Source organism: Harpegnathos saltator, unplaced genomic scaffold (assembly GCF_003227715.2).
Source record: "Harpegnathos saltator strain DR-91 unplaced genomic scaffold, Hsal_v8.6 scaffold657, whole genome shotgun sequence".
In the NCBI taxonomy this organism is placed as follows: domain Eukaryota; kingdom Metazoa; phylum Arthropoda; class Insecta; order Hymenoptera; family Formicidae; genus Harpegnathos; species Harpegnathos saltator.
Window position 1 is genome coordinate 648,561 of NW_020230490.1, and position 16,093 is coordinate 664,653.

A 16,093-nucleotide genomic window follows, 5' to 3' on the forward strand; every position below is an offset into this window, starting at 1 on the left:
TCAGCCAAGACCTATTTCCTGCTACATTTATTCCCGTCCCTATTAGACCCGTTATGATTACACGCTTTTCTTATTACAAATACTTTCAAAAGACTAGCTCAAAAATACTGATTTGGACAGACCAAGGCAGATGAAAACGCTATTAATTCCAATATCTCCACTACAAGCAACCGTCATCGTTAATGAAGAATCGAATCCGTAGTACGACTCAACGACAATTGGTTTGTTCCTTTCTTTTAGCTGCACTACTGAACCGGCGCAATAAGTTAAAGTGAGAAAAAATATAGTTGTCTCATTCTATTCTTATTGCTAGTTTCGCAGCTAAATGCAGCTGAAAAGAACAGACCGATTGGCTGCGTTCCGATATTCATTGCTATAGCATCAGCTGGCACTGAAAATCTATAGTATATGTGACACAAACTATGTATTTTCAATACTGACAGCGAATATCGGAACGCAGCCAATACCGACCGACCACACAGAAGTGTTTATTTTCAACATTGAAGTTTCGTAACATTGGATTATAAAAAGTTCTTGACATATGAATATATATGAATTGATCGAATTTGAAAATATCGAGAAAACGATTTGTTCCTTTAACGAGAAAAGAATCGAATCGTCGTTTCATCGTTTGATCATCGTTTGAATCATCGTTTGAAGAATCGAAACACCGATTCATCATTTGATTATTGCTCATTCTAATAAAATATCAAGTGGGCTGTTCTTTGTAGCTGCACTACTGAACCGGTGCAATAAGTTAAAGTGAGAAAAAATATAGTTGTCTCATTCTAACTTATTGCACTAGTTCCGCAGTGCAGCTGAAAAGAACAGACCACAAGTGGTCTGTTCTTTGTAGCTGCACTGTTGAACTGGTGCAATAAGTTGAAGTGAGACAAACCTAGGTCTTCTCACTCTAGCTTATTGCACTCTAGCACTTATCAGCAGTGCAGGTACAAAGAACAGACCAAAGATGGAGACGAGATTGGACGAGATCGAATATTTAGCATTTCGAGCGCAATATATTTGTTGCTGATAATTCTAAATTTACGATACTTGTGACAAGCAGAGCGCGTTTGAACACACTTGAGGAAGAATCGTTCGTTTGTCGTAGCATTCTGGTAGCATTGCTACCAGAAAGAGCTAATTAATGCGACACATGGCAGTTTGTTAAGCTCAAATCCGAACGCGTAATTTCTCGTTTTAATACTCACCGCGCGTAATTTACCAACGTATTTATCAACGTTAGTTTATGTAATTACAATGGATCCACGCTTACATAGAAGATCCGAATCAGAAAAGGGAACGAGTGATTTGGTCAGTTGCGTAAACCATAAAGATTGCTTTATAGCAAAATATGTGATTAGAGCTATCTATGCATTGTGCAAAATTTCATCCTGTAATCAGGACACATTTGGATGTATGTCTCTGGTTTAGTAGCTGGTTTTGCCACTTGCAAAATTCAAAGAACATGTATCGTTATCAAAATGACTTTCAATGACTGTCAATAGCAAATTGTTGATAATATCGCAAATGTGAAATACTATGTACAATACTTTACAGGGGAAAGATCTTTTAGATTTTGCTCAGATAACATTATAAAATACTGATTTATTTCGGGATTGTAGTGGTTTTGTCTTGAAATTTTGCCTTATTTGTGCTATTTCGCTAATTTCTTTCCAAACCAATATTCAATCAATGTATAACTGATACGTATATAAGTAATATAGGGTGATGTAATTCTATGAGAAAAACAATTCGTATTTAAATGTACCGGTATACTTTAACGTTTTATCATTTTCTAGATTGTCGAATGGTTAAACGAGGTCTCTATAAGCTCCGTTGAGGATGTTAAAGTTGCAAATATATGTAAAATACAAGAAGTGTTGTTAAACAAGGAATCGCATTTGCTGCAACTTTATTTGGGGAATGTTTTAGAATTTGCAGCAGATAGAAGTGCAGAAGTCAGAAAGACTATCATAGGATTTGTTGAAGAAGCTGGGTTACTATCAGTGACTTGTTTTACTTATTGAATCATTTTATATGTATAAAAGGAACGTACATAATATTAGATTTACTTATTATTTTCAGAATAAAACATCCAGAAGTGATCCCACGTACAGTGCAAATACTTCTTAGATTGTCGACGGATGAGGCACCAGCTGTAGCTAAGCGAGTTCTTAGAGCCAGCAGTAGAATTCTTAGAGCTGCTCTCAAATGGATTTCTAGTGCTGCTGTTGTTACTCAAGAAATGGAATTAGCGTGGAGTCAGCTAAGTGCTCTTAAAGTACAGATTATAAATATGATTGACAGTGATAATGATGGGTAAGTGTATCGATTGATTGAACACTGTAAGTGCGCTGCAGTTATATTGTTACATGTCCAATTTCATTTTAACTTTCCATATTGCAGAATCAGGACACAAGCTGTAAAGTTTCTCGAAGGTGTTGTCTTGATACAAACCTATCCTGACCCCGATACTCCCAAGAAACCTGATGACTTTTCCCTTGAAGACATACCGTTGACACTGAAAATAGCTCGTAGAAGGAAATTGGAAGAGGAGGCAAAGAATGTTATGGATCTGCTGATCAAGTTTCACGGATCACCACATGTCAGTAGTGTCAATTTAATGACATGTATGGGATCTTTAGCATTAATCGCTAAAACAAGACCACAGTTTATGCCGAATGTAATCCAAGGTATTGTATATAAATGTACTTACTCGCATCGCGACATGTACAATATCTATTAACATTTCGTGTACGATGTGTAACCATCTGTGTTGTAATGCACAGCATTGCAGAGGCTGCAACATGATCTACCACCAACGCTGTCTGATTCTCAAGTGACCAGTGTACAGAAGCAACTAAAACTCACGCTTCTCGGACTGATGAAACATCCTGCTAGTATAGAATATGCTTCAACTATAGCTAAGCAATTGTCTCAACTTGGAGCAAAAGAGCAGGAGATTATTAAGGCTTATCCTAAACCGGACGATGTTCGTCGAATGAAAAAACGCCAACAGGTATGTAAAAGTTCTCGTTAAGGCGTTACTTTCTATTCTATGTGTAATTCTTAAAGATTTGTCTTTCCTTTTCTTTTCTTTTTGTTTCATTTGAAGGAAGCAGCAGCTGCTAATGCTGCAAAACGAGTGAAACTTGATATGGTTTTGATACCTGATGAAACAGAACCGATACCAAGTCCCGTTCCTGCGCCTAAATTGCCAGAGTTAATCGAGCTTTCTGAAAATTTTATCGCCGAAAGACTTAGCGTAGAAATTGCAACGGATTTAGTGATGGATAGTATGGTATGTGTCACGAAATTGTTCTCACTCTCATTGACTCACTCTCACTCTCATTGGCCTATGTCCGTGTCAGATCGAAATTATTATTCCCTCCCTTATTTTTACTAGGCATGGGTTCCGGACACCATGACGACAATTTTTCAAAGAGAATATCAGCCCACTGCAACTACCGACATTAACATACAACGTCAGACAATCGGTAAACTTCTAGCGGCGCAAATAAAGCAGACTAAAGCGAAAAAGAAGAAAGACGCTAAAGAAGAAGATGCTGTAATGGAAGACTTGATCAAGAATCCTACTATTAGCGTAGCAGAAGCGAAACGTGAGCGTAAACGCGAGAAAGATCGGGAGAAGGAAAAGGAAGCGAAAGCGTCATTAGAGGCCCACGAGAAATCTCTTGCAAAAGCTAGAAATCGTTTGAAAGCGTTGAAATTGGCCGAGGTGACGAAACCGCTTTTGAAAGAAGCTAAAGAACGAATGTTATTGTTGGCAGTTAATAGGATATTGTTTTCGGAAAAGACTGCAGTTCTTGGTGGTGTAGCTGCTGTGAGGTACAACAACATGAGGCACATTCGAATATAATAAGCATGCACATTTTTCACGTATATAATAAGATATCTTTCATAATTGTGACTTCATGACTGTGATGATGATGATGATTTCATTACAGATCCAAAATCCTGACTACACTGGCAGCTACCTTTAATCCTTACATTAAGGAAGCTGTATTGCGTTACATTACCGATGATATGAGAAATCGATTAGATTTGGCTCTAGGATGGTTGTACGAGGAGTATGCGTTGCTTCAAGGTTTCCAGAGGCGGACCACATTATGTACGAAACCTCAGGAAGCTCCGCATCAAGCGTATAACTTTTTATTGTGCACTTTAGTTTCGGCTATTGATTTAGTTCAGGGTAAAGATCGTGATTCCTTATTGTACAGGTAATATTATATATTTGCATTTTATATATAAAATGGAACATATCGACATCCGATTGCGTTGATCCGACTGATGTGTGTGTGTGTGTGTACATACATACATACATACATATATATATATATATATATATATACACACATGTATTTTTCCTTTTTTTTTTATCATTTAAGATTGTACCTGGAAGCACCACTGATAACGGAAGATGCCGTAGAAGCATTGAAAATGGTGTCATCCGACGAATCTAGAGGTCTTGCGCCATTGCAGCTTCTGAAAGAAATGGTAGTGCGCAGACCAACAAAGCAGTTGGTATTTTTAAATGTTTTGTTGTGCCATACTGGACACGAAAACAATACGGTAAGATAAAAAATCATACAATCTTGCAAAGCATTCAAAATGTTATACTTTATCGAGCGAGGAATATCGAGCGCTTTTATGAAATAATAATAATGTGAAAAACATGTATCTATCCTTGACTAGATACGGGAGGCTGCGATACAATTAGTCTGTCAGTTGTACAGCAGATCGGAATTAAGCAAACTGATTGAAGAGTATGCAGTTCTATATCTAGGTTTTTTACGCCTTCATAATCCACCCGAAATTGTTTTCGGGCAGGATAGGGGCAGACCGCAGATTGAAAGTTTGTGGAGCGAATCGACTACACGTGCCTGTCTAGGATTGTATCTTGCTCTCCTCAGTGAACATCAAGATCTTATTCATGAGTAAGTGAAAACATAAGATTTCTTTTCATATTACTGTGTAGAATGTATCTTCTAAGAAGAAAGGAGCCACATTTGCACAATCCTACGATAGATAATAGATAATTCCTGTTAATGATAATAGATTAGCGCGAGTTTATACATCTATGGGAGCTGATGTAAAGCGTATCGTGCTAAGACTCGTGGAAGGACCAGTAAGATCTTTAGGTATGGGAAGCCCACAATTGCTGGCACTTGTTGAGAATTGTCCGAAAGGTTCGGAGACTTTGGTCACGAGGATTATACATATTCTTACAGAGAAATGTACGTTCTTTTCATTCTACATATACATCTTCCCTTTTTTTATGTTTCTATCACTATTTTTTACACTTATTGATATATTTGCACGCGCAGCTGCTCCGAGTGCTGAATTAGTGGCCAGGGTGCGGGAGTTGTACCAAACCAGAGTTTCCGATGTTAGATTCTTGATACCCGTTCTAAATGGCCTTACGAAGAAAGAGGTGATTGGTGCACTTCCAAAACTAATCAAATTAAACCCTATCGTTGTAAAGGAGGTAAGTAACTCTTTGAGAAACGTTTCAGTCGTTGTATCGGGCATTTGAGCGTGCACTTTGTAAACGTATGCTTTTTAGGTATTCAACAGGTTGCTTGGGACACATAACAACGACAGTGGTGTACCTCATACATCTCCTATTACACCCGCGGAATTGTTGATAGCTCTACATAATATAGATCCAAGCAAGGCTGAATTAAAGACCGTTATTAAAGGTAGATTGATCTATACAGAGCGCAGAGCAAGTATACATATTACTTACGAGAAACTGCCAAGTGCTAATATATTATAAAATACGCGAATACTTGTCCTTATTGCAGCGACGTCTCTCTGCTTCGCCGAGAAACAAGTGTATACGCAGGAAACGGTTGCTGTCGTGATGCAACATCTTATGGAGGTGACACCTCTACCGACCTTACTCATGCGTACCGTCATACAAAGCTTAGCCCTTTATCCCAGACTGAGCGGATTCGTCATGAACATACTTCAACGTTTGATTCTGAAGCAAGTGTGGAAGCAGCCGAAAGTATGGGAGGGTTTCGTGAAATGTTGCGAACGCACGCAACCACAAAGTTTCGCTGTTATCTTGCAACTACCACCGACGCAATTGTCAGAGGCGCTAAGAATGGCCAGCAATTTACGCGCGCCCTTACTAGCCCATGTTGAAGCTTTTGCTGAAAATCAGGTAATCTGATCTCGTAAAAGATATGCTCCGAACCGCATTCCCATTGCACATTTAGCGTTATAAATGCGAACATTTCGTATCATTTGTATTGTCAATAAGTAAGAATCATCACACAATCTCTACTTGATAAAGAATCGTTAGAATGAATGATTTGGAGTGACGCCTAACGTAACGCTGAATAGTCCAGGTAGGAATATGTGTTTCTGTGTTTTTGCCGGCTGAATGTTAGTACGTTAGTAAAATCCACCAACAAGACTTCAATACACTAAGATATCTAATGTCATGTTTCAGAAAGCGCACATTCCACAATCGATAATGGATGTCATACAGGGTAAAGTGCTTTGTGACATGCACGATGAATTTGATATTGTGAGTAAAGATGATTGTATATAAAGGCAAAACTTTTTTGAAAAATCTATAAGAATAAATCTGAAACTCGAGACTTCACCAAACATCTCTTCCATCGGCTTCTTTCAGGCGCCACCCGGTGATTATTCGAATGATCAAAAACCAGATACAATGGAAATTGATCTTTCCGAACCAGCTCCTCCTGGTTTAGATTAGCATAAAGCAATTTCATTGTTAGGATCAGAAACGCACTCTACTAGATATTCAAATATTAACTAATATCTGTATTGTAGTTACGAATTGTAAATTATTTTCCTTGGGTCACCGTTTGAAACGTTCAGACGATTTCCTCCACACTGACAGAACTGACATTTAGATATTAGACAACTCTCTTGTATCTAATCGCGATAATTCCTTGATGTATATTGTTCGCTATAATTATTTTGGTAATACTGATCGTCGTCATATTTTATATATCCGACCGGTCAACGTACTAGTGATATAAGAAGTGATTTTTAGTTTCATATCCACACTTCAGAGGATAAATAGATCACAAGACGAACAAAAGAACATCATATAAGCGTAAGTTGCACTATTTGTTTTCTCATATTTATATAAACGGCACATTTTTCAGAATAATATATCGATATACAGTCCTTAGTGTTTTGTCTGAAGAAAATATCAATTTCCTAAGAGAAAAAGAATTTTGATCAGACAGCTCTGTCTATACTACAATTATGACATTTGCGTATAGATATAGAAAAATGAGAACATCGGTTGAAAATTCTATTAAAATATATTTTTTATTACATATATATTTCACTGTATAAAAATGTATGAAATTTCTTTCTCTCTCTCTCTCTCTTTTTTTTTTTTTTCCCCCCAGGAAAAGTAAACGATACAATTAATACATTTCTTTAATATAGCAAAAATTTCCTTATTTTAAAATAATTCCTTCCGTAAAACTATTGTTACATCACAGTTATTACGAAAATAATTACACAATTACCAATTAAAATAAGGAAATACATACAGTTGTATACATAATTTTAATATGAGTTCATTATGCATAATGCCGACCGTGCATAAAAATTTAACTATAAATCAATTTTAATATTACATATATATATATATACACATATATTACGTATGCATTAAAAAATCATCTTGATTATAGCAGGTATGCACAAGTCTGAGACTATAATGTATGTATGACTCTGAAACTCTGAATTTAATATTACAGTATATACAAGAAAAATTGATAGATAATTTTCTCACAATACATGTTACCTCAGCAAGTGTAAAAGATAATAAAATATTTTTTGTTACATGAAATTTTATGTCCTATATGTAGCATATATATGTTCCTTCTCTTGAAGTAAAAAATGAGCAAAAAGAAATATGCATTGTGCACAGTTATACCAGAAAAGACTTTAAGAACGACTGCAGCACAATCTTTGGAAAGAAACCTTGATTTTCTTATACACTTGTACACACATGTGAGTGATTTGAGTTTTGACCTATAGATATTTGTGTATGTGTGTGTGTTTATAGAGAGAGGGGGGGGGGAGAGAGTGCGCGCGTGTTTGTGTATGTTTACATATTTAGTTAAAATATTTACATGTTACATATTTATGCAAAATCGACTCCAGTATCTAACATTTCTCGCAACATAATAGATGCTTCTTTTGGAAGGATTCTAAAAGTATGAAAGACCTATTAGTATTATTTATATGTCATTTTGCATAATTATAGAACTTATGAAAATACCTGAGAATATGTCCAAGATAGAGCAAATATCCTGGTACACTACATTCTGCATAATTTCGGCGAACACTGGTCAAAATTTTTCTAGCAGCTTCTGCAGCAGGCATTGTACCAAAATAACTTGGTAATCTATAAAATATGTCCCAAACATTCTTGGATTAAAAAAAAATATGTAATTATAACGTACAATAACGTTGAAATGAGAGAAAAAGTTATTTGAATCAAATGTATATAATTTGAAACATGTTACCTGAAGCATATATCTTTGGCAACTTCTGTCCCAATGATGAATGGATAAACATGGACTAATGTAACAATGATATTTTTACACGAATGTCTTAAATCCATGAGTAAGGATTCGGCTAATCCCTGGACTGCAAATTGTGCAGTAGATAAAGGAATTCTACTCCTACCACTGGCAAGACCAGCCACAGAAGACAAAATTGTGATGTGGCCTCTACCAGCACGTTGCATACATGGCAAAACTGCATCTAATAGCTATGAAAATGATATGAATGTATCCGCTTCCAAAGTTTTACTCTCTATTATTAAGTTATTAAGATGGATAATCCTTACCCAAAAGTAACTAATAACAGACAAATCCATAGTAGTTCTTATACCTGGTGGTTCCTCTATCAATGCACGTGGACTGGGTAATCCACAGCAGTGAAAGAGCATTGTAATATTTCCCAATTGGTCCTTAATAAGATTTACCGTACAAACAACCTATTCAATTTCAATTTGTGCAATTGTACATGTAATATTGTGGTTTAGAAGTAGAAACATGATTGAGTATGAATAAATGACACAGGTACCGCATTATTGTCCCTCACGTCGCATTGATATCTTTTGCATTTTCCATGTAACTGCAGGGCACGTTGTACAGTAGCGTTGCAACTTTCAACATTAATGTCTACACAAGCAACTGTGACACCGAGTTGACACAAATGTAAAGCAAGTTCTCTACCCACTCCACTTCCTGCACCCACAACCTAAATTGTAAGATATATTTGCAATATGTACAACAATATATCCATTTGTAACAAGGAATAAGCAAATGGAATATTACCATAGCAACTTCGCCATAGAGGCTTTTCAATGGCTGTGGTCTGATAATTCTATATATCGAAGACAAAATTATGTAGCATACTCTGGTAAGGAGCATCAAGACATCCATCGTTAGAACAAACACAGAGTATATTCTCAACAACATTTTTGTTAACTTTCTCGAAAATTTTCTTTTACAGTAACAAACAGAACTAAACATACAAAACGTTTTCGCATTACACAACTACTTTAATGCAAAGAATGATTTCACGAAAAATAATAGCGCTATAACACAAGTTATTACACGTATCATCCTCTCGAAATTATCTATACATCTAACGAGATGAGAGAGAGAGGGTGGGAGAGAGAGAGAGAGAGAGAGAGAGAGAGAGACAGAAGGGGGGGGAGAGACTTGGAAATATCGCAGTACGAATCTTGAAACAAAGTAATCGTTAGCGATATATTTTACATCAAACGATGTGAGATTTTTGTCATTAACAATTAACGTATCATGCTATCAGAGAATGTTAGAACACTATCCAATTCTTTATTATTACTGAAATTTCAGTAACAGTGGAATCAACAAGACTGAATCGAACATATTTACAATTCATACAGTTATTTGTACATGTGTTGTGAAATCTACTTTTGTTATATATCCTTCGTACCTTTCTTCCATATATTTCACTCTCTTCTCATTCTTTCCACAATAAAAATGCCTAAATATACATTTACTTCATTTTAAATGCAAAATGTGTGATTAAATATTTATTTCTTCCAGCTCTACCATGTATAAATTTCTCTGTACTTAAAATGAGATACATATTTGAAACTTGATAGGAGAGAGCAAGAAAGAGAAATACAAAAGCGTAATTAAATATGTGGAACAATTATGATTTTATAGGCTAGTTCGATTACATAATTACATAATTACATATATATGTGACATACGACATATTAAGAAGAAACACATCTTGTGTTTCTTCTTAATTGCACTTTGTGTACCTTTTTACAATTATCCTTCTCTCCCTTGTACTAATCAATATCAATATATATATAATAAATATATATAACTATCTTATTTCAAGTACAGAATATTCAGATACAGAATTCAGATGCAGAAAATGTTAGTATAATATAGTACAGTTAATGAAAAGGACAGATCTATATTCGTGAACATAATAAGGTTACGTGTATATTGCGCTTGCGTGCACTTGGGATTGCACCTTTACCTCTACTACAGGAAGGAACGTTCAGCGAGTAATTGTCAGATACAGTTAGCGACTCTGCGGAGAATTGGATAAAAATGTGGTACGAAATGCTTCCACCGTTGTTCTTAATAGGTTTGATACCAGTTGCACCTCAATATTGGTCTGCTTTCGTGAATCAGTTAATATTGGGAAATGTAAGTGCTCGATCTTTACTCTAACCTAACCTAGCTTTTATTTTAATTTGTAATAATTAGTTCTTTTGCTAAATTGTTCAATGTATCTTTATCACAAGATAGGAAACCGCACATAAGTATTTTCTAACTTGACTTATCAACAATAAAATTCATCATTTTCATCACTGATGTTGTTTTTTCACAAGTCAGCTGTTATATTTGATATCGATTGTCAGAATGAAATCTAAGAGAAAAATAGCTGAGGAAAGAGATATACGATACAAATTGATTTGCGTGAAATTTTTACATTGCTTTCTTGACTTTATTTTTTTTTATAGCCAATGCGTAGAAACATGACTAAAGTATGGGATCGTCATATGTTTACACGAGACGGCCGTATAGATGGAGCACCATGGAAACATAGGGTAATTTGTTAATATAGAAAGTATAAACTTTTGTTTTGCTTGTACCATTGATTCGGAAAAACTTGAAATGGTATATGTACATATTTAATTGTTCATTTACTATGTGTATTCTTACAGGGACTAGAGAATATTCCTGATGATTAAGAGTACAAATAAATATTTATACAACATGTTGTAGTAATGAAACATTGTGCAGATATGTATTAATTGTAAATACTGAGTATTTGTCATCCTATTCAGTTTTAATCTATATATAATAACTAATATATACACAAAATTATATATATATGCACATACATCAATATAATATATCAATATAATACAAAATTTGGAAATGACAGATTGTAACTATGAATTCTATAGATACTGATGATTCATTGTTTCACAGATTAATCAGAAACTAATAAAATCACGAATTGAACCAAAGTTCCTTTATATTAAACTATATAATATTGTACTGTATTTTAAGCTTTTCTCATATGACATTGGGATATCAATGTTTATAACTAGAAGGTGTATATATGTTCTTGATATTCCCTCTGTGTTTCAATATATATATGTATTGTGTATACACAGAATATAAAACATTAAGTGTTTTTTAATATTTTTTCTGTGGATATTAAGCACATACATCCATCGCTTAGATTTAATATTTGTTTCGGAAACAATATTCTTCAATATTTGCAACTAAGTTATTTAATTTACGTTAAAATATATTCATATAATGAAAAAAAGTAATGTTGCATAAACATTATAAATAAAAATGTATTAAACAGTATTTATAAAACAGTAGCATCTAACGCAATTGTTCATGTTCCGGTAATAAATCAAGGCAAATTGTAATATATTATAAGTAAAAGAGCAAAAGAATGTGAGCTCTGTTAATTCGTAATTCATAACGGATTAGTTTTGGTCCGCTTAGATCTTTTAAGATAAGCAGAAGTCGCAGACGATAATAACATCACCATTATCCTAAGGTCTCGAGTGTTACTTAGCTAAGCGCTTTGCGCTTATACAATATCATCACACATGTGTGATATATGAGAACGCGCACGAATATTGATAAGATAAGTAGTGAGCAGTTCCACGTAGAAACTTCGTTTCTCGAGAATTGATATTTTCAAAGAATTCTTAATCATCACCACTCGTGTCGCACGTAATGCCTTAAATACGTATCGAATTAACGTAAATCGAATGTACAGAGTTTAGGGTTTTAGGTAAATATATAACAGGGTATCCCTCACCCACCGCGTGTAGGACAATGCGGCTGGATTCAGGCACTTGACGGACTTTATTTATCGAGATGTTTGAGAGATGTCAACGCGTAATTAATATTGACTCGTGTCGAAATATCACGTTTACACAATCGCTCTCGATGCGCTCGTGCGACACGTTCGTATTTATCCGTTGCAGATGCAACCGTTTGGTACGTATCCATATTTACGCGTTAATGATGCACTCGTATATCAATATTTCATGTCCGGCAACTTTTGCTGAATGACTTATAACTTACAGCAGTCGCGTGTGTTGTTCGCAAATGATGATTTACGATTTTATGCGAGTGAGGAGCAAGAGAGAAGTTTCAAGAAATTGTATAGGACAATGACTTTAATTTTATAAATACGTGTACACACACACACACACACATTACATGTTTATAAAATAGCAGTACTTAGTTTTACACGTCATTTCCCCGAGATATGAGAATGTTAGCACGCATATGCGACAGTTTTGAAATGTACGGTGAAGAAATCTTACTTGAAAGATCGCGTGTATCAAACGTGTGCATCCGAATGAAAACTTTTCAGCTCGCGATATTTCGACCACGAGGAAGAAGTGGTCTTGCGTGCATTTTTACTTTGGTATCGTGAGCAAACTCCGCGTTGTGCACGGACACGCATGGGAACAAGCTTAATGGAAAAGATAGATAGATGTATAAAAGTAGAGAAAATGCACGAGTGACAGTGATGTGTCCCCAGGTATATCCACTATTTGAGCAACAAGTGTGCCAGCGAAGGTTCAGGTCAGGCTACGTTGCTTCGATAAACTTTGACACGAGGCCTCTGGGTTAGTGCGGAATAATCGTCGTCGACAGGAATAAAGAAAGGAGTTGCTTACGTTTGAGCGATAACATTCAAAAACGCGCTGTCGACAGGTTCAACGGTATTTAAACATTCACGAGTTTATTCATCAAATCACGATGCGATATGTATCGTGGATCCAATCGTGGTCGGCGAGATTTAATGAAGCCTCGCTATAAGTAAACTTTTGCCGAACTGGTCGCGCGCCACTGAGAGTGACGGATTAAACATTGATATCTCCAAAGTAGCCGCTGCCGCGTATTATGCATGTATGTGTGTGTGTGTGTGTGTGTGTGTATAAAACGCTCTATATATATGCGCGCATGCGAAATGAAAATTCTCGGCTCGCAAGACTGTCGGAGAAGGAAATAACCGGGACAGCGGAGAGCATCTCCCGTCAGGGAATTCTTATTTCTCCGCGCTTAGTAAAGAGCGTCTCGCTATATTCATTTTCTCGGCGTGTTCGATAGGCGGAGAGACGCTCACCGAAAATTCCACCGCTTCAGGTAAACTCCCGTGCGCGACAGGGAAACAAAAGGTTTCCAGGTGCACACCTGGAAACGACACCTGATAAGCCTAACAAGTTAGCCTCTGTCGTCGTATCACGATGCTCCGAAAAAAAGTCGCACGAATATATTATACATAATATATAGGTGTACACATAAGACTAGATCGGCTATATAGGGATGATTTTCTTCCAACAATCAACATTTCGATATTTATTTCTTACACCATACGCCGACATTTCCGCGCAATTTCCGCCGCGCGTCTCCGTTTTCGCCATTTCTCTCTTCCGTGCGTCGGAATCATCGGCGGCGATATTTAGGTCTCGGCTAAACGGAAATCGCCTTCTATCGTTATATTTGATATTTGATTGATACAAATCTGCGAATTTACGATCGATCGACGACCAACGAATGTGCACGAATTTTGCAATGTTTTTCGCGCTCGCGCCACGGGTAATATCTGCACTGTTGCTCTCGACGGATATTTAATCACGCGTCGAGATTGATATTAAACGAATGTGCGCGCGCGCGCGCGCATTCAGAGGCATTGCAGTAATACGACGCGAGCACCTGATAGCACTATAGAAATTAATAAATTGCGCGTTGCAATTACAAAGGGTACCTCGCGCCCTCGCATCGACCTCCTCGAACTCGTTATTGGCTCGTAAAGAGCTCCCGAAAAACATTAAAGTCAGCAGGGAACTGGTAAAGCCACTGGTACCCCTCTCCCCCGAGAGGATGTATTATTCATGCCTCTGTGCGAAATCCTCTAAGGAAAGTCTCTGCGGAGGCGTTCCCGTTCCGACTCGTCATACAGCCGGAGAATTTATGATCTCTCAACAAGTATCGAAAAGCGTCAAGGTATACGATCTCACCGATAATCGTCTATTTCTCTTTGCGCTCGATTGCCTTTGAAGGCGCTTTCAAGTTACTCGCTAGATGTATCACTAACATCTAATATTTCCTTCCTGAATTTGCTTCAGACGTGTACAGCCGAGCTTTGTCGGCTCTTGTCATCGTATCGATTGCGAAATACGCGCGGAAAGAAAAATTGCGCGCGTGGAGTCTGCGCGCGGAGTGTTACCGCCGCAGAGACTCGGACTCTTCACGAGATGGAGTTCCAGTAGTTTTATCGGTAGTACCCATTACTACCGATACTTTTTCTCGTCCGTGTGTGACTGCCTCGTATTTACGTACGAATATCGCTACAGCTATGTGTCTCGGTCGTAATTCTCCTCGATTATTATTAACGACATAATAAAATATGATGACTTATATACACGGCGCCTGTGGCTTTCGCCAATACGCGACCTCCTCGTAGGAGAAGCGTGGTTGTAAATCTTACTTCCGCCTGTACTCTATAAATCACGAGAGAGTGCACAGTGCCTGAGTAAAATCGACGTAACGTCCCACGCGCTGTAACATTAATTTCAGACTGCGATAAAGCGACATCAGCTCGCGTCTTCGCGATTTTCGCGAGAAAATTTTCACCCCCCCGGTAACCGAGAATTTTTCGGGAATCGCGATTCAGCCTCGAATATCGAGAGAGAGAGAGAGAAAGAGATACCGGCATCTTCTGATCAACATTACGTTATATTTCTGCCTCGAGAAACTCGGATGGAACTTATCGATTCGCGAGTCTATCTTTCGACTTGAACGCACGTTGTCGTCGTCCTCGTCTTCGTTCGCGCGTGTCTCTTTCTCTTTCATCATCATCATCTCTCTCTCTCTCTCTCTCTCTCTCTGTCTCTCTCGTGTTGCGAAATCGACGACGGGCGTCGCTTATGTTACTCTTTTGCGGTCTAAATTCTGTTCATCAGCTGAAGCAGAGCAGCCTAGACAAAATTCTCTCGAAAATTCCTATTCGCTCGGTCGGTCTTTCCTAATGCATTGCGCAATCTCTCTTGATTTTGAACGATTCTGTGTAGTTTTCAAACGCAATAACCTACTTACAGTGATATATTGTTGCCAGCGCCAGCACGCCCTCGATCGATTCCAAAGTGTCGATTTCAATATCGACTATAGTATCGAGATGCTCCTATGTCAAAATTCAATATGCATTCAATATCTATATTTATTAATCTATATTCATGGGTAAAAATAAATAGGAATAAATTGACGTTCATAATTCAGCGCGTCTATAGATTGTGTTGTAAACATTCGCAAAAGCACGAATGTTTAAAGACGCTCGACCCGATTTGTTCACAGAGAGAGAGAGAGAGAGGGAGACTTTCGCATCGGTTTTACTTAAATTTCATCTCAATTGAGAGAAAAATGACAAAATATTGATATTCTCGTCAAAATAAGAAAAGCACGAGCATCTCGATATCGTAATATTA

General features: G+C 37.0%; 3 protein-coding genes across 3 annotated transcripts; 2 read left to right on the forward strand and 1 right to left on the reverse strand.

Annotated features, from left to right (window-relative positions):
- Nucleotides 1-947: 947 nt before the first annotated feature.
- Sym (symplekin scaffold protein) lies at nucleotides 948-7,320 on the forward strand. The gene is made up of 16 exons (XM_011152398.3): nucleotides 948-1,314; nucleotides 1,803-1,999; nucleotides 2,089-2,322; nucleotides 2,410-2,696; nucleotides 2,793-3,022; nucleotides 3,119-3,304; nucleotides 3,410-3,852; nucleotides 3,972-4,244; nucleotides 4,413-4,596; nucleotides 4,720-4,961; nucleotides 5,083-5,261; nucleotides 5,352-5,512; nucleotides 5,591-5,726; nucleotides 5,832-6,196; nucleotides 6,488-6,565; nucleotides 6,674-7,320. The coding sequence occupies exons 1-16, from the start codon at nucleotides 1,261-1,263 to the stop codon at nucleotides 6,758-6,760; spliced, it is 3,336 nt and encodes a 1,111-aa protein (XP_011150700.1). The 5' UTR covers nucleotides 948-1,260; the 3' UTR covers nucleotides 6,761-7,320.
- An 809-nt stretch (nucleotides 7,321-8,129) lies between these two features.
- Nucleotides 8,130-9,693, reverse strand: LOC105189955 (short-chain dehydrogenase/reductase family 16C member 6). The gene is made up of 6 exons (XM_011152397.3): nucleotides 9,381-9,693; nucleotides 9,127-9,303; nucleotides 8,888-9,037; nucleotides 8,562-8,809; nucleotides 8,315-8,440; nucleotides 8,130-8,243 (listed from the first exon to the last, which is right to left on the reverse strand). The coding sequence occupies exons 1-6, from the start codon at nucleotides 9,576-9,578 to the stop codon at nucleotides 8,177-8,179; spliced, it is 966 nt and encodes a 321-aa protein (XP_011150699.1). The 5' UTR covers nucleotides 9,579-9,693; the 3' UTR covers nucleotides 8,130-8,176.
- An 859-nt stretch (nucleotides 9,694-10,552) lies between these two features.
- LOC112589906 (uncharacterized) lies at nucleotides 10,553-11,381 on the forward strand. Its single transcript, XM_025304900.1, has 3 exons — nucleotides 10,553-10,763; nucleotides 11,081-11,167; nucleotides 11,285-11,381. Exons 1-3 carry the CDS (start codon nucleotides 10,665-10,667, stop codon nucleotides 11,309-11,311), a joined length of 213 nt encoding a protein of 70 aa, XP_025160685.1. The 5' UTR covers nucleotides 10,553-10,664; the 3' UTR covers nucleotides 11,312-11,381.
- Nucleotides 11,382-16,093: the final 4,712 nt, after the last annotated feature.

Bases quoted from the DNA above. Each gene is read 5' to 3' on its own strand.
- Sym (XM_011152398.3), top strand. From the start codon at position 1,261: ATGGATCCACGCTTACATAGAAGATCCGAATCAGAAAAGGGAACGAGT. The intron at 2,000-2,088 runs GTTACTATCAGT...TATTATTTTCAG, and splicing joins GGATTTGTTGAAGAAGCTGG to AATAAAACATCCAGAAGTGA. The intron at 6,566-6,673 runs GTGAGTAAAGAT...GGCTTCTTTCAG, and splicing joins TGCACGATGAATTTGATATT to GCGCCACCCGGTGATTATTC.
- LOC105189955 (XM_011152397.3), bottom strand. From the start codon at position 9,578: ATGTTTAGTTCTGTTTGTTACTGTAAAAGAAAATTTTCGAGAAAGTTA. The intron at 9,038-9,126 runs GTACCTGTGTCA...GAAATTGAATAG, and splicing joins ACGTGAGGGACAATAATGCG to GTTGTTTGTACGGTAAATCT. The intron at 8,810-8,887 runs GTAAGGATTATC...TCATTTTCATAG, and splicing joins CTGTTATTAGTTACTTTTGG to CTATTAGATGCAGTTTTGCC.
- LOC112589906 (XM_025304900.1), top strand. From the start codon at position 10,665: ATGTGGTACGAAATGCTTCCACCGTTGTTCTTAATAGGTTTGATACCA. The intron at 10,764-11,080 runs GTAAGTGCTCGA...TTTTTTTTATAG, and splicing joins ATCAGTTAATATTGGGAAAT to CCAATGCGTAGAAACATGAC. The intron at 11,168-11,284 runs GTAATTTGTTAA...GTATTCTTACAG, and splicing joins GAGCACCATGGAAACATAGG to GGACTAGAGAATATTCCTGA.